The following is a 24,471-nucleotide window of genomic DNA, read 5'->3' on the forward strand; positions in this document are numbered from 1 at the left end:
AAGCTTTGTTCTTTCAGTATTCTTAACTATGATGTTCAAGAAATTGGATCATGTATATTGCACTTGTATTCATGTACTTGACCTGTATTCAGTGGCTTTTGATTACCTGGTGAATGCTCCTTCACTTGACCCACTCTGTCAAGCAGAATTTTTCTTACAGAATATTATATGTGAAGTTAAAAAAAAAAACATTTAAAGATTTGTTTTTGAGTATTAGATGGGTTGGCAGCCCTAAGCAACACAGTTAACTCTACAGATGTTCTACATTTCCAACTCAGGTGCTGATACATCCTTCACAATGCTGAGGAGCCTGGAGCTGTTCAGCTGCATTCAGAAGCAGGCTTCCTGTTTCCATAGTACTTCATTTTCTTATTTTCTGCTCCCATTGATAAGATCACTAGTTACATATAATAATTCTTCCTTATTTTAGTGTTTGTTTTGAACCATGGAGTAAAGGAGTAGAAACAGAAGTATGCTTCTGATAAATACATATGTTGCTCTGAAAGCAATACATCCTACTCATTTCCTTGGAAATTACAATGGATATGAAGAGCCCAATCACAATTTGTTAGAGTAAATTCTCAGCTGCAAAGCATTTCTTCAATATGGTCACCACCATTAGCTGTGGATTTTTGACAGTGATGAGCAAATTTGCATGGCATGCTCTCAGGTTCTTCACCAGCAGGGATGGCCTACTGTCACCAGTGCTGAAATGCACCACCCACCACCTCACTATGTTCATACTTACTTTTTGGTCTCCGTAAGCATTCAGCAAGCATCAGTGAATGTCAGTTTGTGCTGTTTTTTCCACACAAAGAAATTCAGTGACACAGCTTTGTTCCATATGCACTCCCATGTCAGACAATGTCCCTCTGCTGCCTTCTGTCACACTGCAACAAAATGAAAGAGGGAAGGTTCAAACTCTACTGACATACCACTAATATCTGCCTCTAATGTTGTGGGGCAACATAACAAAATGTGAGTTACTTTTGGAGTCCTCGTGTATGTATTTTTAAAAGCCCACCTAATTTCAAGTGTTTCTGTATGCAGTGTGAATAGTAACAGGGAACCATGTGTTCTTTGACAGTAGGTGGGCATCTTCCAATTTGACAGTGTAGTGAATATATTTCTGCCATGCTGTCACCATCAAAATGAATTTAAATTAGCAAGTGATTTGAAAGTGGTGTACACTATGCTGGTGAGTATAATGATGTATGGAGGGAAAAAATTGTTCTAAAGAGATTAGATTAATTGTCAATGTTATTAAAATACCTAGTTTAAACTAGATGGTAGAATTATGCTGAATTCCTCTGGAAGTGATCAGTTTGCTCTGGAAAGTAACAAAACAGTTTCTAGTTTTTAAAGTGAATGACTCTTCGTCATCTGCAAATTTAGTGATGAAAGAATAGAATCTACTACTTGTATTTTTGTTCAAATTAGGGGTATCATGGTATGTTACAACATTACGGCATGTTGCATTCACAAATCTAATTTCAAGCTGTTGGAGTCTACAGTTTTTTTTTTTCAAAATAGAGTATCGTAAGGAATACAAGTAATTTTGGGACAGGAGTAGCAATGCTTTTTTTTAGTTAACATTATAGGACTGGAGGAATGACAGTTTTAATAGAAGCATGCATTTGATGCTGCTGCATGTTAGGAACTGCACGTGTGCTGGATAGGAATGTGACAGGCTATTATTGTGCAAGAGACCATTAAATAAACACCACGAATGATATACCCTAAGTGAAGCACTCCTCTTAATGTGATGGTTGATAAAATAAACTTGAATAGATGTGACTGTCAACAGGAGGTACATGTTTTCACAAGTTCAAAGTGCACCTGTTGAAAGATCTACCTACCTCTTGGCTGATGTTAGTGAGTTCTCTCATGCTGTGCATATGGCTTGGTTTTATGTCACTAAATGGAAAATATTCCACATTAGATTAAGAAATGTAATCACTTCAGTGACCTACAGTAGGTTTTGTTATACTGGAGCAAGTTTTTCCAGCAACATTTTTGTAATTGGTGTCCTCTAAGAAAAGTAGTAGAAGAAACATTTTTGAGCTAAATACTTAAGCAAGATTTAGAATGCAGTAGATTATTTAAATGTAAATTTCTGTCTAATGTTATCGATATTTGCTTTTTATTTCTCTACCCCTTTTCTGGTTTTGTTCTGATGATTAAAGTCTCTGGGCTTTTGGATATATATTGCATGTAGAAATCTCACAGCAAACGTGAGATTCAGACTTTTTCCTGATGTAGACAGTAGTCATAATTTAGAAACAAGAAGAAATCATGAGACAGAAAAATACCTTTAACTTCTAGTGCAGAAGTTAACTTGGAAATATGCTTTGATTTGATTGCAGGATCAGTAAGTGCTGCAGCTGTAGTGGTATTGTGATGAGTGAACATAATGTGGTCAGTTGCCATGTTCTAGGTGGAAGTTAAATGCTATCTGAGTAATACAGGAGCAAGCTTCTGCAAAACAGAATAGATATAATTGAGGGAATGTAAGACAGAGTCCCTGAATTATCAGAAACTTAGAGAAAACCCTTCAAAATTTGAAGAATACAATACAAACAAAGTCATTATTTTAGATTGTCTTCCAACTAAATGATTTGTTGAAAAGGAAGTGACTCAGACTGTCCCAAGTCAAGATTTTCTGCATTCTTATGATGAAAACTTAATTATATAAAATTGTTTTGCCACGGTGTTTTTTATTTTTTGAGACCTTTGACCTTATTTTGTTTCCTCTTAATCATCTGTGATGCAGGTACAAAAAGATCTTTGCCTAGCGTTTTTCAATACTTCAGTGTTTACATGATGTTAGTACTTTCACAGGCAAAAGTACAGTATTGTTCTGTGTGATTGAGCTGTGATTAAAGAAACTGCTGTTTTTATTTACAGGACCTTTTGGGATAAATCATGGAATAGAGCTTCATTCAGATGTGGTAGAATATGCCAAGGAAAAATTGGAGAGCTTCATAAAATATAGTGATAGCTTTGATAAGTAAGTATCTCATTTGTCTAGTTTACTTTGCAGCAACTTTTTATTTAAACTGACTGCATCGTTGCTTACAAGTTTAGAGAGGGGAGCAGAAGAATGATATCACACATGGCAAACAGTATTTTTTACTACAACGTAAAACTTCCAGTTTGTCAGTTTAGTTCACAAGGTAAGTTAAGGCTTAGGAAAAAAGACTTCGGAGTGGGGACAGCAGGGCTCTTGCTGTATAGTACTTAACAAAACTGATCTTGCTCCATTTTGGTAATGTGTACACATGCACACACACGTGCATGTACTTGCACGTACACACATACATACATGATATGTACTATATAGATGTCTTCTGTGAGGCAATTTATATCTGTTAAGTCAGTTTTTATTACATAACTGGACATTGTCTTTCTGTGTGTAGTTAACTTCTAGTATACAGCTGTTAATCTTGGTATCCTATTGTATTTATGTTTATTAGCAGAAGAGGTGGATTTAAAAGTCTTCATCTGTGTTCATGTACCACTTGTTCTTCTGATTTACTTTAGGCTTATAAGGCTTTGAACCTTACCGGTTCCACTTACTAAACAATTTTTTTCAGTAGTTTATAAGTTGGTCCATAAGAATGTAGATCTTGGGCCCCTCTGCCCTTTCAAAATGAAAAATGGGGCTCTAGCTAGGTCTATTCGCTGTAAAAACTGTTTCCTTTGTAGAAAATAATTTCTCTAGTGTTAATTGCAAGGTAGCTGCTGGAAATTCAGAAAAATGTTTTGTGTTGTAGGCATAGAGTAAGAATTGCATGTCCTTATTTCTCCTGCTCGGAGGGGAGCAGAGAAAATTCTTTTTATCCTTTTGCCTTTTAACATCTTTTATGAACTGCTGTGCTTTTGATTTTCTTATTTGAGCACTGTCCAGTTTTTCCCTTTCACCAAACTTCTAGAACTCTAATCAGACAACAGACAGTGCTTCTTCAGCTTTTATATAAAGGAAGGCTCTTCTAACTGGAGTATAAAGAATCAGCCTAGTGCTACCTGTAATTGTATTCAACTCTGTACTTCTATCATTACCTAGATTATTCTAGTTATTCTGTTAGAATAATGTTGGAGAACTGAAACTGTGTCATGTTCTAGTATGTATATATCATTACTAACATCTCAAATTTAATACAGACTTTTACTATTAGCTGATGTTAATACATACAGAAGTGAGAACTCTGGTCACTCATGGTCATTATTAATACTACATTAATTGCTCTATTAATTGAGTTGCAACTGCCAGCTAATGTTTTCCTGTGTGGACCTGTATTCCTGTATGTGTATTCTGACATACAAAAAGCTGACTTAGACTGAAAAGCCTTGCCAGTTTGGTGATTAAAACCTTTATATACATAGTTGGGAGAAATTGAGTTGGACCGAAAAGCAGAGTACATTCCTATTGTTAAACAAAATCAGTCTAAGCTATTTATGTGAATAAATACCAGGAAAGTGTGGTTTGTAGCTGAAAGTTTGCAAGAACCTGGGAGAAAGATAATCCTGGTGTTGATAAACTTGATTTAACAGAATGTGTGCACATGTACTGTTTGAAGGAAATAAGTGACTGTTTAATAAAACATGTAAATATTATCAAAGCAGAAGAAATGTATTTTCTGCTAATTTAGAGATTGACTCTGGAGACAGTGTTCTGAATGATGTGTTATGTACAGTGATAGCAAAATTAGTGTTTAGTTATAAGTGTTACTCCACTGAGGAGAAAAAAAGATTAGTGAATATAGTTTATGCTTTCACTAATTTATATGTACATCACTTGGCATGTACTTTTTAATAATCTACAAGAGAAAATCAGAGCAGTGTCTGTGGTAGCACCCTTCTCACCAACCTAATGAACGCTATATGTCTGAATATTTTCTTATATAAATCTACTTGGTAATAATTGAACTGCTGTTGACTTACTACTGATTGCTTGGGGTTTGGATTTAATGGAAGGTTTTGTAACTCCTTGTCTGCATAGCAATTATATAGTTAATTTTGGTTGACTGTGTGTTTTAATATAGTTATTTAAGATGACATGTTTTTTCTGTGATTAACTGGGTTGTTTATATATAATTTCTGTGTATATGTATGTCAAATATATAGTGTTTCCACTTGTAATCTTCCTCTTAATGTTCTCCAGGTTAGTAAGGCTAGTTTTGATGATTATTTCAGGAATTTTTTCCTGAATTTTGCCTTGTGAAAAGAAAGATACTTGCTAAAAATTGTGTGGACTGTCTTTTGAACTCAACTACTGATTTGATTTGCTTAGTACATGGAGGAGAGATCACCTATTGAAAAGAACAAGGTGTGCAGAGTCTGTCTACTGTTTAACACTGATGTATACCTAGAAGACGAGCTTGCTGTTTGAAAACTGATTTTATGTCAGACTGGTATGAATGAAGCTAATTGTCTCAGTGGATATATGCATGCTTTGTGGAAAAATATCTTACACTTGTGATCGTCCTCTAAAGAGACTCATATAGAAGGAGCACAGAGAGCACATGTATTGAGTTATGCAAATGGGGAATTCTGTGTAGCTCTTCTTCCTTTCTTGTGTTTTTGTAGTGGATAATGTTGAGATCAGACTGCAGAGTATTTGAAGTAGTCGCTTCCTGAAAAAAAATTAATGAGGGATGTAACCTTTAATGTAGATCCTTCAAAGTCTTCAGCTTGGATTCTAATTAAGTGCTTTAATTTTATTTGTGCTGTTCTTTCACTAGAAACAGAAGGTCTTTGTCTTTGCATCTGACCTCCAGCATGGAGCTAGGTTATGATGATTTTCTTTTTGATGTTTCGATGCCACTTTTCAGGAGAGAATGATACAGTGTTCTGTGATATAATCATGCTTTTTATGGTTCCTGATTAAAATGTTGTAATTATATTTTACATGTGGTTTTCTTTTTAAGGATTGGGGCAGGTATTTGATTAAAGTTAGTAACAATGTAAAAGTAACGTGGTAATTTGAGATACGTTCTGTTCAAAGGCAGTTTATCCTTCTACCGGTTGTCTCTTGAGCTGTTCGTTAGAGGAAAAGCTTTTCATATAGCTGTTTCAGAAAGACAAATAATTACAATAAGCACTTTATATTTGTATCCATATCCCACCAATCTATGACAAATTTGGTCTAAAGTGAGATGGAGTTTTTGCTTCTGAGAGGTAGAATACTGCCTTGGTTTTATTTGGTATATGTTTTTCAGTAGAAGTAAAGGAAAAATGCCATCACCTGGAAGTATTGTTATGGTTGAGGCGCAAAGTACAAAGAACTCAGAGTTGGAAGTACATGTGAGGATCTCTTTTGTACTTAAAACCTTGAAGAGGGAATGCATGCCATTTAATGGGAAAAAAAACAAACATTCCTTAAGAAGGCTGTCTGAAACACATTGTGCAAGTACCAGGCCCCACTTCACCTGTTTTTATTGAAGGGGAATGTGTTGTCTTTTCTGCTCCCAGTCAACTTCTAGACCTAGAATATCCAGCTTGGAGAGAGAGCCACAGGGCAAGGCTAGGTTGCCCATCTTCTAGCACTCTATCAAAAACCAAACCTGGGTAAGCTGAAGTCCCTGATGTGAAAGAATCACCAAACCTTCTCAGGATCAAAAGAAACCACTTCAATGGTAAGTTACAAGAACCCTAGTACTACTTCTGGTATAATTGTTATGGGTTTAACTTCTTTCTGAAGTCCTGTAATATAATTATTGGCATTGAAAAATAGCTTAAGCTTCCAATAAAGTATTTATTCATCTCTGTTGAAATTCAGGGTTCCTGATTGAACACTGTAAGCTCACTTTCATGAAAGCAAGGTTGAAGTTGGAAGTTCCTTTTATGTGCTCATAGTAAAACTGCATTTGTTCCTGTGCAGCTAGTTAATAGCTATAAAAATCCATGCAGAAAAAGCAGTTTGTCTCAGTCCCAGTTGTAGCCTTAGTTTATATTTTACTTTTAACACTCTTAGATTTGGATAGTGAAAATATTGTGCTTTTTTTTAATTGCTCTGACTAGAAAAAACATGACAGTAGGAAGTGTAGTGAGATTCTTTGATGCTGTAAGTTAACATAATTGAGAAGAAAATTGGCTTTTGAAATGTCTCTTTTTTGGTTAGAGATATTAAATAGAAGTAATATACCTAAACATCATAAGCTAGGAGGCTCCAGAAGTACAATCAAGTTTAGTGCTTTCTAGGAAGAAAATAAAACTTCTCAAAGTGTTTGGGAGTTGGAGCAATCCATATTCTTGCTATCTTTAAACATGTACAAAATGTCTTTTAGAAATAAATTCTGTGGTGGACACTTGCCTTTCTGTGGAAATGCTGCAAGTTTTGATAGTATCTAGAACATTTGTTACATTGAAGTAGTTGATAAAAATGTTAGTGCCTGGTTGCTACCAAATCTTTAGCTTCACAAAAGCACTCAGTATACAATATGACAGTTTTAAATGTATAAAACTATCTTTTCTACTTCGTAAAAAAGGAAGCAAATGCTTTTCTGTCTATAGAAACCATGAGCTGTTTTTCAGACTTGTATCCACGAGTTTCCGAGGGCCCTGACAACAAACTGAATTGATGAAACATTTTATCACCTTCTTTATTCTTAGGAGTGCAGCTTTCTTAAAATAAACAGCAGAATCGATTTAAAAATACATAAATCAATTCAGGGTACTACTTTACTTTTACCATCAAGATTTTAGATATCCTGTGTAGTGAAGTTTTAAGTTTGTAAACCAGTGCTGAATAGAGAGTAAATTTAAATTTAGGCATAGGTGTTTTTAAAGTTCAGCAGTCACACTCTTCTTTATAAATAAGAGCAATGTTTTTTTTTTTTTTTATGTTTCAGTGAAGCTGATGAATATTAGCAACTGTAAACAAGCAAGATAGCTGAAGTTGCACAATATAGAAGCACCAAATTTTATTCAAAATCTGAGATAACAAACAGAAGTGAAGCTGGAATGCACTTTTCACTGGCCTACAGCACTACTTGGATGAGAAAAATGATCAGGAAAAATTTCCTGCATAGAAATGTTGCCAGCACTACTTCTGGCTGTTTTTCTTATCCTAATAAAATCACCATTATTATAATTGTACATAAGGGAATTAAAAGCTGCCACAGCAGATAGTAACAACTGTTTTGTTTTTATCCTTTTGTTTCTATTTATATTCAGAGAGTACATGCAGGAAGTCCCAGTAAGTAAAGTGCATGTAACTTCTCTGTAAACTTCTCTTCTATGCTAGCAAGCCATGAGGATGCATTTGCATGTGAGCCAGACTTGTTAAAAATGCAATAAATAAGGCAGAATGAGCAACGGAGAAAAAAATAAATAAAAAGGAAAAATTGCTCTCTAGTCATTCTGTTGTTCCATTTTTAATATTGAAAGAATTCACACTGTTTAAAAATAATTCTCTTATTATCTAATGTAGTTCTTACTGTTAGGATCTTTAATTAAGATAATCTCCAGGACAGAATATGGGAAGTATTTATTGAAATAGGGAAAGTTATTCCTCTACTCTGCAGTATATAAGAAGCACCTTTAAATCTGGTTGTTACTTGATTAAGAGTATTTCTGCAGTAAAGTAAGGTGAAAAATGCTAACTGGCCATTCTGTATGTTACTCGTTGCTATGGCATGGTATATTACAAAAAGTCATGTTTCACCTTCACTTATTGTTTTCAAAGAGTATAAGATTTATTTATGTCAATTTAAAAAATGAAATGGATTAAATGATCTCAGTTTCTTGGGAGTGTCTTTCCGACTTCAGGTATATTCAGAGTAAGATTAGTAACTTATGAAATTGTTTTATATGGAAGAAGCCCTGAGAGTATTATATTTTTAGTACAAATTAACAAGTTGGAACTTCCTAGATTTAATTATTTGTAGCTCTTTGTTCTCTGAGGGCAATCACAGAAAATACTTTTCAGCTTCTGTAGGTGCATTTAAAAAAAAAAAAAGGATGGTTTTCTTGATAGTGAAAGTGGTTTAGAAGATCCTTACCCATCCTGACACATCCTTCAGCTGGAAATAATGGATTTAAAGGAAGTTTGATATAAAGTTAACTGTGAGCTCTTTTGTGATTCCCTACTGTTGGCAAATAATATTAAAACATTTTTGCCATGAAAAAAATTGCACCCAAAACTTGTCTTGGGATGCTCGAGATTTCTTTCTTTCAGTGTATCAGTGTAATTCAAATGGATTGCTGTAACAACTTGCCAGTCCTACTGAAATTGAAGAGTATTCCTCTGTACTGTAAGTTTAATTTATTTTGATCCCCTTACTTCCCTCCCAGTAATAAAAGATGCATTATGATTTGTTTTATTTTTCCCTTTTTGGAGCTGCTGAGGGTTACTGTGTATTTTGTCTTTATTTACTCTATTAAAAAGCCTTCTGGATTATTAGAGGGGAGCAGATTGGTGACCCTTTTATATTGGTTTGAGTTGATTGAACAAAGGAAATGATTGCAGATGGCAAACCAATATCTTAAATCTATACTAAAAGGGTTTTTCCTTTCTGTAAGGACTGTGAGCACCAAGCTGAGATGGGAATGCAGTAAAATAGGTAGAATTAGGTGGTATCCTTGTATGAATCTTAGTGGTTAAGGGGTGAGGTGAAATGTAGCTGGAGGGGTGTTGATTTCTAAGAACTGTTCTCTTCGCCAGAGACAGGTGTCAGCAGTGCAAGTAGTTTCCCAGTATTTTTTTTATAAGCATCTCATAACACATTTCACTGTTTCCTTTAAACACAAATCTGTGGGTGTTAAAAGTTGTTTTGTGATTTCATACCCTATTTTATTAATCTTGTTCCTTTCTAAGGAATCAAGTGCATCTCCTACATAAAACAAAACACAATTCCTTACCTCTTGTTTGATCTTGAAGAGTTGTCAGGATTAATAATGCACTATATTCATGAAGACTGTATAGCAGAAGAGCTTAGCCCTTGAAGGATGCAGTACATCTTCAGAGCTGGAAGTAATTGGAAGTTGGATTGTCTGGGTAGGTTATATGGTAGGAGCTACTAATGAATTACTTTGGAAAAAAACTTATTAGGATAGTTTATTTTTTACCTATCCTGTTACCACATGAATGCTAGATTGGTGGATATGGATACAAGAATACATTTCAATCTTAGTTATTTAAAATTGTTTTTTTTAAATGGATGTTCATTTATTGCACTAATAGGGTTTCTTGTGTTGATACTCATGGAGACTCTTAAAATAATGTGCGCAGTAATAAACTATTTCTTGATCATTTTCTTAATCTGCTGTGGTGAAGACAAAAAAGCTCTTTAAATCTTACAGGTGTTTTTTGATTTTTCTCTGAAAGAAGATTGCTGTGCCTAAAATGAATTAAAACTTTAGTGCTGGGGGGATGGATATGAGATGCCTGCTCTTGAGAGACAAGTTACAAAAATGCAAGGGAGGAAAGAACAGAATCAGATCAATGCACTTCAGGTGCTTGAAACTGCTTTACTGTCTTGGTCCATTGCTAAACAAGTTCTGCATGAAATTAAATTTATCCCGTGGCTGATGATAGTTCATACGCAAAAAAGCAGTTGCTATGTTCTCTGTAATAGGAACTCAATTTCTTTTCTGTTGGTTGCTTTCTTGTAAGCAAAATACCGGATTTAACTGATCAACCGGGTGTGATTCAAACATCTGTTCTAGTACTTTGGTCTCAGGTTTTGTTTTTTTCCTTGTTTGTTTTTTGCTTCTTATCTATGGAAGAAAAAAAGATTGTTTTCCAGATATAATTGTCTAGCCACCCTGGCTATTTGGTAGTGATCAACAAAATGTAAAGAACACTTGCCATTTCTTAAGTTGTTTTCATAGTTCCATTTCAAATTGGTAACTAAACAAAATATTACCCCACCTTGATAGATAGCTTATGTGTATGTTAAAGCAATAAACCATTCCTTTTCAACAAAGTCATTACTGTAATAAAAATAACTTAGTCAACATCCTTATGTGTTATACTATCTGATATGTTTATATATCCTATCCTGAAGGTAGTGGGATTGAAATTGCCTCATTGGATGTAGTATCATATGAGACTTAAGATATTTGGGTTTAAGGTTAAGTTCCATTGTAAAACAATGTGATAGATGCTGTTTTCATACTGTAAGACTAACAAGCTGTTTATTCTGTTGGTAGGTATTACTCCCTTGAATTTGCCAAAACTTGTGTTAATAAGATCCATTTCTGGTCAGATGGTGTAGAGGCTTGTACTTCAGTGAAGTAGAACTTAACCTTGCTTATCTTGGAAATGGTTTGGGAAAGTTAGTGACACAAATTCTCTATATTTTATTCTCTTGGAAGGTAATTACAAATTACTAGACTACATAGATACCACAAAATGGTACATTTATTTATCAGTTTCCTGATTCTGAGACGTGTGCATTATTTTGTAATAACAGTGTCGAATAAAGATTCAGGGAGTGAGGAGTCTCCATTTATTCAGTGATGAAGATTTGCATGAAGCACAGGGAAATAACTAAGCTTTGTTGTTGTACAGCTTAACTAAATTTGAGAATTCCATAATACTCTAAATATGAACTTCATATGCATTTTTATATCTTGTATTTTGACACTGTTCATATCATAAAACACAAAGCAGTTAATTCTGCAGGCAGCTTGAATGAATGGCATTCGTTTTTGAACTCGAGTGTTGCTGTATCTTTTCAAAGATTAAAGTCTTTAACTCTCACATATTACAACCCTTATGTAGTCTTCTGAGTAGAAAGATGATGTGTATGGTAATTCTTGAACTACATGATATAAATATGCAGCGAACGTACTACTGTGGATGTTATCATTGCATTCCCAAGGGAGCTGAGTCCCTTGTTTTCCATCTGACCTGGACTAAAACGATGTCTTTCTGAACTGCTTGTACTCCAGTCAAGACTGCTGTGGGAAAATCAGTCTTTCAGGAAGCTCTTACTTTTGACAAATTGGCTTTAAACTAGCTGGAGCTACTGGGATGAAGAAGGCTGTTTTTGAAGTAATTGACCTAATCAATATCTGTCTATCTTGGTAGTAAGCCTCATGTCTCTACAAATCTATGCTTACATAGTCCAGCCATGTTCAATGCACTGATAGGCAGACTTAATTTCTAGTGCTTATCCTATGTTGATTCTTACAGATGTAATAGGAAACTAATTTGGTGTCATCCTTACTTGTATACTTTTGATTGCAAGCTGTGAAGCTAAATGAGAAATTCTTTACAGCTTTTACTGTATTTATAGCCCTCTATATATAGTGTATATTTTGTGTCTGGGAAATGTTCTGTGTTTTTGTCTTGTCTTTGCTTTCTTGGGAATTTCGTTTCTGTTTCAAGAGTGTAATTGGTTGCTTCAGTAGAAGCATTTTGGGAAAAATCTGGTAGTAGGATTTGGGAGGAGCATTTTGAGAAAGTTGTGGAAGTTGTCAGGTTATGCAACCAGTCTCTCTTCTGTTGTTCTAAGAATATAGCTTAGAACTGTACTGTACTGATATCTAAAATGGCATTTCAGAAGAGTGCCCTATTCCTCACCCCTGGTTTTTGTTGTATTTTTGAAGCTTACTGTGGTACTTAACTTAAACTTTCAAATTAAATCAGTGTGATGATGCTTTACTTCAGTTGTAGACAACCTGAAATTAAAGCTACGCATTGAGCTGTCTGTCTTTTTCCTAAATGTTGAAAAATATGATACTTGACACACTGAAGAGAGATCACTTCACTGAAGTGTTCGGTGCTTTGGGTTTTGTTTTCAGAGCATTTAATCTTGCCTAATGTATCTGTAGATATTTCTCTTTGCCTCTGAAATTACTTCAACCACAGTTGAAGTAGCTGTCTGATTGTGTCTGGTTTGTCTTACTCCCCTCCTGCCACCTTCCTTTTATTTTTCTTTTTAATCTAGTAGTGTTGATTATAGCTTTCATTTCTTCTGTCAGACTTGGATTACGAAACAAGAGCGTGGACTGTCAGCCACCTTCAGTTCATAAGACAGTTGCCAGTTGCCAGTTAGTCAGTAAGGGATTCTGAGGTCTGTCTATGACTAGTCAAATAAAGCACTGAATTACTTTCAGGGTCATGCACCTCATCTTGAAAACAAAGTGCTTCAAGCAAAAACATAGCTTAATAGAAGTCAAATTTGTAGATAGGAGAGTCAGCCAAGCCTTATAGGCAGTGAGATCTGCCAGGCTTCACTGTAACTAAGTGGTGATCTGGATGTTGGCAGGTGTTGTACTGGGATTACTTACTGCAAGCCAGGTCAAAATAATTTTTGAATGTAAACTGTAAAGCTCATAAAATGACTATGCATTCAAATAAGTATTTGCAATTAGTTATTCCTTATGAGATGAAGCTTGAGAGGCATTACATTTTGATGTTACCAGATGGCACTGAAACTACATTTGTAACAAGGAAGTGCTAAGTTTTACTTAGTTTTTTTCCAAGTAAACCTTAAATTGTTTCTGTCAGCAACTGTGTAATACTGCTCTGTGAAGTGGGTGAGGAAAGTTATTGACTGAATGTTGTTGGTGTGTGTGTGTGGGGGGGGGGGGAGGGGAAGGAGGGGTGGTTGTATTTTTTCCCCCTATTTTTTAATACAAAGATGTAGATTATGTTATAGTGACATGAACGTTTTAATCAGATGTGCTGCAGAGATGTGAAAAATATCAGGAGGTATCTTTGTAATGGAAAACATATGCAGCTTTGGCAATAAAGGTCTACTGTGTGCACCTTTGCTATTTTATGCAGTGACAGGAGAACTTAGTCCTTACAACTTCCTTATGCTTAAGTCCACTTAGAGGCAGTTATGTCACTTTCTTTTGATGAAGAAAATTAGAACAGATGTTTTGCAGAATTCATCTTTTTTTCCTTGCTTTGTGCGTAGTTAAATTTTTCCATTTTATTTTATTTAGCAGAAAAACAGATTGCTTTCAAAGTGGAAAATGGAAGATGTAGAGGAAAATGATTATTTTTTTTTTTTTAAAGTGAGGTGGAAGGTACTGGGAATTGGGCTGCTTCGACATTTGTGAAATATTTAGGTTGCTAAATATTGTATAAGTGTTGATAAACATCTGTCTATTTTAAAGAGACTTGACTGTATGCCTTGTCCAGAGAAACCTTGCAAGTATGTTTGCTTACTGTTAAGAAGTCAAGTGTTTCTTTCAACCTTCTTTGTTTCTATACAATGTACTCACTAACTTTTAAAGAATTGTTATTTGATTCTTGATGGAGTAGAAACAATAGTTTTGTTTTCTGTTTAATATGACTGTGTTTAACAGTGATTGTTAAAACGGGTGCTCATATTTTTTCTTTATATAAGGGAAGATGCTAAACATAATTTTACTGGACTGTCTTTTTGTAAGAAAACTTTTTTTGAATGTTTCCTCTTTTTATTTTCTTCTTAGATTTGAGTTCTGTGAACCTGCCTTTGTGGTTGGTAATTGTTTGGAAATAGCCTCAGACAGTCATCAGTATGACCGGATTTACTGTGGAGCTGGAGTCCAGAAAGACCATGAAAACTACATGAAAATCTTACTGAAAGTCGGAGGCATTTTAGTAATGCCTATAGAAGATCAGGTGACTTAATGACAATTTCCCCCCTTGTTATCTTATAGTGTATGAGAAATACATAATTTAAGAAGTGTTCTAAAAATGTATAGTTCACTAAGTTAATGTTCAACTCTTGTCATCATTATTCAGTGTAATACTGCAATTCAGCAAGTGTTTTTGCAATGCAGTCTTATCATACATGGTGAAGTGTCACTATTGTGTTTTAGCTGTGATGAAACTGTTTTATCTTCAGTGAGGCTAGAATTCCACTCATTACTATTTTAAATAAACTATACCAGTCCCAGTATTGTCTTGAAATCCTCCCTGCCACACATTGTCAGTTAATAGTTTAACACATCTTTAAACGCTCTGAAACAGGAGAATTGATTTCAGAGAAATGTTTGTAATCAATGGTAAGAGAGATGGAAAAGTGGAAGAAAAAGGCTTATTTCCAGCACTTCTTGGTGTTGCTTCTTTTTGTATTAGATTAGCATTTTCCAGACAGGTGTATTATTTTAATAATGCTTCGCACTTTTATCACTTTTCATCCTTAGATCTCAAAAGGCTTTACAAAGGTAAGTATTCTTCTCCCTGTTTTGCTAATAGGGAACAAAAGACTGTGACTTACATAGAAGTCCTCTTGAATATAGATAAATACTAAATTGTTTGGTGGTAAGCTTGCTAGTTACCTTCTAAAAATAACTGTTACTGTATGTTTACTTTCTGAGAATATCGAAGTGATTTAAATGTGGCCTGTGTCATTAAGTTATATAAATACTACAGAAAGTATTTACTGGACTAAGATACCACCAATTGAAATTGACAGCATTCATCTTAAAGGTAGTCTGGATTTGAAAGCAAAATTAAAACTGCCATTAGTTCTGCCTTATATGGTGGTTAGGGTGGTTAGTTCTGCCTTATATGGTGGTTAGGGTTAGGGTGGTTAGGGCACTAGAACCTGTGAAACATGAAGAAGCTAAAACCACTAACCTGACAGGGAGGAAAACAAACAAAAAGCCAAAGAAAGAAAATACACTGAGCTACAGAACATCTTATTCTTAGTTTATTTATGTGGTAGGCAGGAGACAGTTTTTTGTAGATGCACAGGAAATTGAAAGAAAAATCTTGCGGATTCTGTAGCAAAAGAGTATTCTGCTTTGATAAAGGGAAAACAGTTTTTCATAATGAGTTGAATACTGCACAATGTGTTAAACACTCGAGCAATTTGTCTAGAGAGGTTGTGGAGTCTCAGTCCTAGGAGATTTTTTTCTTTGTAGATTTGAGAAGAATTTGATTTGCTTGATTTAACTTCTGAGTTAGTCTTGATCAGTCAGGAGGTTGGACATTTAAAAGTTGCTTCCAACCTAAGCATTTTATGATCCTTTGGAAAAATCAGAGGGGGAAAGCACAAAACTTATTACCTTGGGACTTTATCTTCCTGCTGCATTTCTCCCCACTGCAGAATAGTACTCTGGTGACAGAATAATATTTCTGGGAATATGGAAGTAGTGGCTGTTTAGAGAACAACCTCTTCTAAATTAATTTTGAAGCACAATCAAATTTCAGTGTTCGAACATCAATCTGAACAGTATTGAGTATGACAAAACTGTAACCACTGATTTTTGTTTTGTCGTTCTTCTGTAGCTAACGCAGATCTTGAGAACGGGACAGAACACATGGGAAAGTAAAAATATTCTTGCTGTTTCATTTGCTCCGCTAGTGCAACCAAACAGGAATGACAATGGCAAACATGATACTGTGGGACTGCGTAAGTGTCACTTGGTTTGGTTGATTTTAATAGAGCTTGCTGGTGTTACTCTAGAAGTTGACAGGCGATCCTTTACACATGTATGACAGAGTAGGAACATAGAATTTCAGATACTGGTAGCTCACTGATAGTTTGTGCTGCTGTCTGTTGTTTATTGCTGCACAGTTAACATCTCAAATTAAAAAGATGCATTGTTTCCAGCTTACTTTTCCAGATTCCTTTTCCTTTTGGATTCAGCTTCTTCTTTTCTAATGAGATACACCTAACATACTGAGCTAATGTTAGGCTTATAAAAAGTACTAGATAGTCTCAGATGAAAAAAAAATCCTCTCCTGTCTCCCCTCTGGTATTACAATCTCAAAAAGCACAGCTGTTGCCAAGATAAGATGATAGCATGATGAGGGGAAAAAAAAAGCTGAGAAAGGTATAAAGATGAAACTTCTACTACCACAGGCAGAGTTAGGAGCAGTTATTACGTAGGGCTTTAGTGGCACCCAGGAACTTAAATAAATGCTGCAAAGAAACTAGGTAATAACATTTCTCTCCTGTTTTGTTTTGTTTTGTTAGCATAAGACCAATGTGAACTAATTCTCTTGTACTATTTATATGCCTTTTGCCTCTATGCAGTTTTGAATGCAAAACAGATATAAGCCGTTCAGTAGACAAGGATGCCATATCAGGTTGTATCACTTGTAACTACTGATCTGGCACTAATTTTGAGGGTATACGTGAGCTTGCAAAGAATGATTCATAAAATCATTGAATGCTTTAGGTTGGAAGGGGACTCTAAGATTGTCTAGTTTCAGACCCTTGCTGTAGGCAGGGGCACCTTCTTCTTGACCAGTTTGCTTAAAGTCCCATCTAGCTTGGCCTGGAATGCTTCCAGGGAAGGAGCCTCCACAGCCTGTCTGGGCAAACCTGTTCTACTATCTCACCACCCTCACAGTAAACAATTTCTTCTGAAGATCGAGTCTAAATCTACCCTCTTCCAGTTTAAAACCAATTCCACTTGTCCTGTTGTTACATGCCCAGCTTTCTTGTAGGCCCCCTTCAGGTTCTGGAAGACTGCTATAAAGGTCTTCTTGGAGCCTTCTATTCTCCGTTGTGAAGATCCTCAGCTTTCTCAGCCTGTCCTTGGCAGCAAGGTGTTTCAGCCTTCTGATCACCTTTGTGACCCTCCTCTGGACCTGCTCCAACAGCTCCACGTCCTTCACATGTTAGCAGCTTCAGAACTGCATGCAGTACTCCAGGTGGGGTCTCACAAAAGCAGAGTAGAGGGGCAGAATCATCTCCCTTGGTTGCTGGTCATGCTTCTCTTGATGCAAAGCAGGATACAGTTGGCCTTCTGGGCTGCAAGTGCACATTGTCAGCTCATGTTGGCAAGTTGAATCTGTCATCACCTGACACTCCCAAATTCTCCTCAGGGCTCCCCTCAAGCTATTCTCTGCCCAATCTTATCTGTGCTTTAGATTGACCCACCTTGCAGTTAGTCTTGATTAACTTCATGAGGTTGGCATGGACCTACCTCTCTAGCCTACCCAGCTCCTTCTGGATAGCATTGCTTATCTCTAGCTTGTCAACTGCACCAGTCTGCTTGGTGTTGTCTGCAAACTTGCTGAGGGCACGCCTGATTCCACTGTTTTTGTTGCCTGCAAAGATGTTAAATAATGTTGGTTCCAATGCTGATCCCTGAGGAGTGGCACTCATGACTAATCTCCACTTGTATGCTGAGCCATTGCATGGAACTCTGAGTGCAGCCATCCAGCTAATTCCTTATCCTTCAAGTGGTTCATCCTTCAAATCCATTTTCTCCAACTGGCAAGCAGTATGTCATGTGGGACAGAGTCAAATGCTTTGCACCAGCCCAGGTAGAGGACATCAGTTGCTCTTCCTTTATCCAATGATACTGTAACTTCATCATAAAAGGCCACCAACTTTATCAAACATAATTTGCCCTTGGTGAAGCCATGTTAATTGCCTCCAATCACCTTGTCTTTATCTTCCATGTGCATTATTATGGCCTTCAGGAGGATCTGCTCCATGATCTTGCTGGGCACAGAGGCCTATAGTTGCCTGGATCTTCTTCTTTTTTTTTTTCCTTTCTGAAAAATGAGTTGTTTCCCCTTTCAGTGATAATTTCACCAGGATGTCATGACCTTTTAAATATGGATGTCAGCTTCATCTGCTAGTTGCCTCAGAACCAGTGGATGAATCTCATTGGGTCCCATGGACCTGTGGGCTTAGTAAAATCCCTTGTAAAAGATCATCTTGAGAATTTTAAAGAGTTCTCTATTACTATTCTCATATTACAGATGAAAACAGTATAGACCATTAGTGTTTAGAAGTGAGATACAGTACAATAAGGATGTTTCCTATAAGTAGCTTAATAGAATACTCTTAAAATGACTGTTTAGTTAGAAGAGGAAGAAGGAAATAACCTACAAGTATGCTACTACCTTGCCAGTACTATCCAATTATAAATTAATTAGGAAATTGAAGTTGCCCTATGAAATGAAATCAGTAAGATAATACTTTGCTCATGTTGTCTTTTTACTATTGGCTACAACTGCAATCAGTATTGCCAGTAATAAGAACCTTTTTGGTCTCAAATTTGAATGGCTAGCATGGAGTCAAAGTCAGTGTATGAAATAAAAAATTTAGTTGGAAATTCATTGAAGGTTTTTAAATTGAATGCTCTATTGGCAATTCTTTTATAGAACTTATTACTTCATTAAATTCTCCTTTGCAGTAGTATCCATAAATTTAATTCTATTTTATGTAGGAACAAAAATGACAAAGTTAACAGGTGGCAGGTTTGGCTGATGTAAAAGCACAGAATAACCAAGGTTGGCAAAGACCTCTAAGATTGAGTGCAACTGTCCACCTATCATCAATATTTCTCACTAAACCATGTCCATCGGTACAACATCTGAATGTTTCTTGAGCACCTCTAGAGATGGTGCACCCACCACCTTCCTAGGTAGCCCATTCCAGCACCTGACCATTCTTAGAGAAGTATTTCCTAATGTCCAAAATGACTCTCCCATGTCGCAGCTTGAGGCTACCTGTGAGCCTCTTCTTCTCCAGTCTGAACAATCACATCATCCTCAGCTGCTCTCATAAGACTTGTACTCCAGACCCCTCCCCAGCTTCATTACCTTTCTCTGAATGTGCTCCACAGCTTCAGTGTCTTTCCTGTAGTGAGGAGCCCAAAACTGAACACAGTACTCAACATGCATCCTCACAAGGGCTGAGTACAGATGGAGGATCACTTCGTGTTCCTGCTCGTAACAGTCTTTTTGATAGAAGCCAGGATGCCATTGGTCTTTTTGGCCACCTGGGAACACTGCTGGTTTGTGTTCAGCCAAGCACTGGCCAACATCCCATTATTCTAATTATCCATTTATTCTATATAGTCTTCCAGTCACTCTGCCCCAAGCCTGTATTGTTGCCTGGGATTGTTGTGGTCAAGGTGTGGGACCTGGTATATGGTCTTGTTGGCCTTCATCCCACTGGCCTTAGCCCAGCTATACAGCCTGTCCAAATCCCTCTGTAGGGCCTTGCTATCCCCAGGCGGATTGACACTTCCTCCCAACATAGTGTCAACTGCAGACTTACTGAGGATGTACTGAAGGCGGCCCTCATCTAGGTCATCAGTGAAGATATTGAACAGGACATGCCCCAGTACTGACTCCTGGGGAAACCACTCAAGACTGGTTGCCAGCTGAATGTAACTCCATCTACCATCTCTTTCTGGACCTGGCCATCCAGCCGGTTATGTACGTCTTATTGTTTGCCTTGGAATTACTTGACAATAGATCATACAGGGTATGTTATCCAACTGCCCAGCAATGCTTAATTGTCACCTACTTAAAATTGCAAAATATGAGGCTTTTGGCTTTTTGTTACTCTTGTTCAGAAGTTTTGATTCCTTTTCTGCTACAAGTATAAAGGTGACGTACTTGGTTGGTCAGCTAAGATCTTGACATGGTGCTCATCATTTGGGTTTAGCAGGAAAAGTATTTTGTGTGGAAGAGAGAAGGAAGAGGAGCACTTGCCTAAACCAGTGTGACGTGGTAGGTAGGGAGAACTTTACCAGCAGCAGGAGATAGTGGGAGCAGTAGGTCCCAAAGCATGCTATATTTGAAGTATATTGTCTGAAATCAATTTTTAGATTGTTCATATTTTCTGCTTCTCTTGCTCATCTTTCAAAAGATCTCTTAATAGCTTGGACCATGCGTTTTCTCTAAATGAACAGCCATATTCCAGAAGCCACCTTCAGTCCTAGTCTGAGTACGTCTGGAGTTTGTCGGGAACCCTCTGTATGTTTCATTTGTCTATTGCACCATGTACTAAAATTTCAATTATTCTTAAACACAAATCTCACTGTCTTGCAACTAATGTTTTTGTTTGAGGGAAATTTTGTTTAATGAGTCTAACTCTTTCTCTTGCTTTCAGCTCCGTGTGCTGTTAGGAATCTTCAGGACCTAGCTCGAATATACATCAGACGCACCCTTAGAAACTTCATAAATGAGGAGATGAAAGCTAAAGGCATTGCTCAGAAGGCTCCCCCTAAACGAAAACGCAGGCGATGTCGTAGACGCAGGATCAACACCTACGTGTTTGTTGGTAATCAGCTCATTCCTCAGCCTCTAGATAGTGAAGAAGATGAAAAAATGGAAGATGATAACAAAGAGGAGGAGGAAAAAGATCACAGTGAGGCCTTGAAGCCAGAAGAGCCTCCTCGAAATCTATTGAGGGAGAAAATTATGAGTCTACCATTACCCGAATCTTTAAAAGCATACTTGACCTATTACAGAGAGAAGTAACTTGTTATAAGTAGAAGTAATGCCTACTGATAGTTCCTTTATTCTTGAAAATGTAGCATTTATTAATAGGTGGACAAATTATTATTAGTCTTTCATCAAGACTGAAGTACAGTGATAAATCATAACTTATCTCTATCTTTGCTACAAGGAAGACTTGCATTCAACAGTAAAATCCCTTTTTAAAAATCTATTTTTCTTTAAATTTTGAAAATGCTGTTTTAACTCTGATAGAAATATATATTCCATTATGCAGCACTAATCAATATTTTGCATGGTATGTCTTTTTGATCCCTAACAGATTTGTATTGATAAAAGGATGAGTGACATTTTATATCTGCTATATAATTGTTAAACATGCGCATCTGACTTGAGCAACTTGTCTATATTTATTATTAGGGGAACATTTTAAACATGCAGACACTTATCCTCTAATGTCAGTATGAGACCCTTTTAAAAGTTAATTTTACTATGGCTTTGTTGCAATCATTATTACTATGTTGGTATAGAGGTATTCCAACAACACAAGTGCAATAAATGTATACAGACACTGAATTAGCTGGCTTTAATGAAATATGAAAGTGCAAGTTCTGAAACATCAGGTGACCCTACTACTTCTGCATTTATCTTTTGCCAAAAGATCTTGAGAAAAGTAACAGCTTCTCTCAGAGCCTTAAAGAAACATCATATTGAACGAAAAGGAAAGCAATGCTTACTTCAGCTCTGCTTATACTTAACTCCATTGTATGCTTTCAATATTTCTAACTAGAGGCACTTCCTCACTTGTGAGATGTTTAGGACAGTATTTTTTGTTTATTTCTACAGCTCATGGCATTGAGACATAATGTTTCGTAATACAAGATTGTACTTTAGATTTGTCATCTCTATTTACTGCTTTTGGGTAGAGGTAGGACTTCAACAAAATTTAGTTTGTATTGCTTATCAAAATAGTCATTATAGTAAATGTTAGAATTTGTTTGGCAAATGCACTTTAGTAAGTAGATTTTATACTTAACATGCATCTCCAAGAAGGTAGAATTGTGCTAGCCTTTTGTTTCTGAGCATGGCTCTTAGCAAAAAAAAATTCATAAAATCGTATGCATCTTTTGGAAACCTGAGAATAGCAGTGCAGCTGTGGGGATCCACGATAGTGCTGATTTAAATTCTTTTACAGTTTTTCCTCTTCTGGTTGTGAAGTTGTTTGCAGTTCTGATTTTTTTTTAACTTTGTTTGCTCGTAACATCTTAATTTCATAATTCTTTGTAACGTAACCATGAGGCAAAACACTGTTTATTGAGAACTTGACATGATGCGCATTAAAAGCCACGGTCATTGGAACAATCTGCCTGGACCCAGTGAAAAACATTCCTCGTGAAAAAATATCCTGCACAATACATTTTTAATACTGATACTTTTTTTGTGTGAAATAACAGACAATATAACCACATTCTTCTAAAACAGTTTCTAGCCCAAGTATTTATAACCAGCCAATATTAATGTGAACTAACTGTCCAGTATTGACTTCCAAATATATAAGCCGAGAAAGAAGATGCATAACCCTATGACAATGACCCTTTATTGTGCATTTCATGCTGAAGTACCTGGTTGTTGTTGTTTTTTTTAAGGTACATGATAGTAATGTTTGAATGGAACTTCATGAAGGCCTGTTGTACCAGCATGTGGAGTTATTTTCCGCAATATATTTACAGTACACGTAAACAATACTATTTGAAATAAATACTCTGACTTCATTCTAAAAGCAGGAAGAACTACTAGGAAATAATTTTCCAAAGTAATGATACTAATAAAGTAGTTGTGATGCTTCAGCTATAAGAATTGAGCATAATCTTGTTTTAAGTAGGTTATTTTAGATGGAGTTTAAATCATCTAAAGTTTGAGATGGTTTTTCTCTCTCCTTTTCTTGGAATATACATCAATAAACTCAAGAATTTGAGATTATTGAATATCGCTTATATACTTTAAGGACTCTATACAGGATGCTTTTGGAGAATAAACTTCTGCGTTCTTTCACTCCTGTGTACTTGGAAAAATGGACAACGGATGATTTGTCATGATTATTCAGTATGTCTTTTTGCATTCACTGAAAGAGAATGTTTCTTCTGTGTTTTTATATGTGGATTTATTTTACACTCTTGAATTTATATTTACATAAAAAAGTAGAAATGCAAAATGTAATAAAACTTAATTTTTGCCATCTCACTTGATGGGGACATTGTTGCAATAAAATGGTTTTTCTGGTGGTTTCTGCTTGCTTGAATTCCTGTGTTTCTATGGAAGTATTAACTTATATGGAATTTCAGGTATCACTTTAGTCATAATTTGGACTCTGATTTCGTAATAAAGGTGATCACTGAGTCTCAGAAGTATTGAAAGAATAGTACTTGCTACGTTCTGAATTTTTGTAGAAGTTGGAAGATGAGATATTATTCTCGACACAGGAAAACTCTTTGGGGCCCAACAGTACTTCTGAAGTACTTCTGAATTTATGTGGAGAGTTTGTTTTTGTCTGGAGAGCCCAGAATCTGTGCTTCAGCTGTGTACTCAAGACTGGTTCTACAGTCATTTCTAGATATTGAGATTGGTTTGACCCTGAACAGAGCAATACTTAGGTTGAAATAAATAAGAAAAACTTTGAGGTAAGAATAATAAGGGCAGTGAACAAATTGCAAGTCTTTCTTACTGAAACTCTGTCTTGATGTGGCCTTATGTTGTTAGGATAGAGAACAAATGTGGGTAGGCTAAACCTGTTAGCAGTGCTGTAGTTGTAATCACTGTAAGAAAGGCTGTAATGAATTAGAACTAGAGGGGTTTTTAACCTCATTGACCTGGAGGAGGTCTTGAGACCAGCAGAATCTTTCGGAAGACCTGAAGTTATTAATCCTGTGTGTAGGTAAGACTGAACTAAGCCATATTAAAAAAATTGGGAATCTGTTAAATTTAAATGAATCAGAGCACCTGTGAACTGGGTCCTGTCTCTTTTGTTCGTTTAGGTGCTGGCAACTTACGTCTTTTTTATTATGTATGCATTTTGTTTGTTTAACATACCCACCCATCTCTCCTCTAAACTACTCTATTAGTGCATATCCACCAGTCAGTATCTAAACAAATAGGGAGTTTTAAACAAACATGTTCAGTTCTCATTTAAAACATTTAACTCATTAAATTGTAATCTGTCTCCTTCAGTTATCCACATATTTGATTTAGTTTGAGATGCTTCTATATTTGACTTTCCTCATCATCATAAAAATTAAAGGAATTGTGTGCTCTATTCTTGAAGTTGAATATAGAATTCCGACCTTAATGACCTAGTA

General features: G+C 36.1%; 1 protein-coding gene across 2 annotated transcripts in view; it reads left to right on the forward strand.

The window, feature by feature from the left end:
* The window catches only part of PCMTD1 (protein-L-isoaspartate (D-aspartate) O-methyltransferase domain containing 1), a 40,906-nt gene extending 18,674 nt beyond the window's left edge, over positions 1–22,232 (forward strand). For both annotated transcript variants that reach the window (XM_065753074.1, XM_065753075.1), the window contains exons 3-6: positions 2,908–3,010; positions 14,401–14,572; positions 16,190–16,313; positions 20,772–22,232. In XM_065753074.1, coding sequence (XP_065609146.1) covers positions 2,908–3,010; positions 14,401–14,572; positions 16,190–16,313; positions 20,772–21,142 — 770 coding nt within the window. In that variant the 3' untranslated portion in view covers positions 21,143–22,232. The remainder of the gene's footprint in view (positions 1–2,907; positions 3,011–14,400; positions 14,573–16,189; positions 16,314–20,771) is intronic.
* The last annotated feature ends 2,239 nt before the right edge of the window (positions 22,233–24,471 follow it).

This window comes from Cyrtonyx montezumae, unplaced genomic scaffold, assembly GCF_038088225.1.
Source record: "Cyrtonyx montezumae isolate F1298 unplaced genomic scaffold, pur_monq_1.0 scaffold_8, whole genome shotgun sequence".
Lineage (NCBI taxonomy): Eukaryota > Metazoa > Chordata > Aves > Galliformes > Odontophoridae > Cyrtonyx > Cyrtonyx montezumae.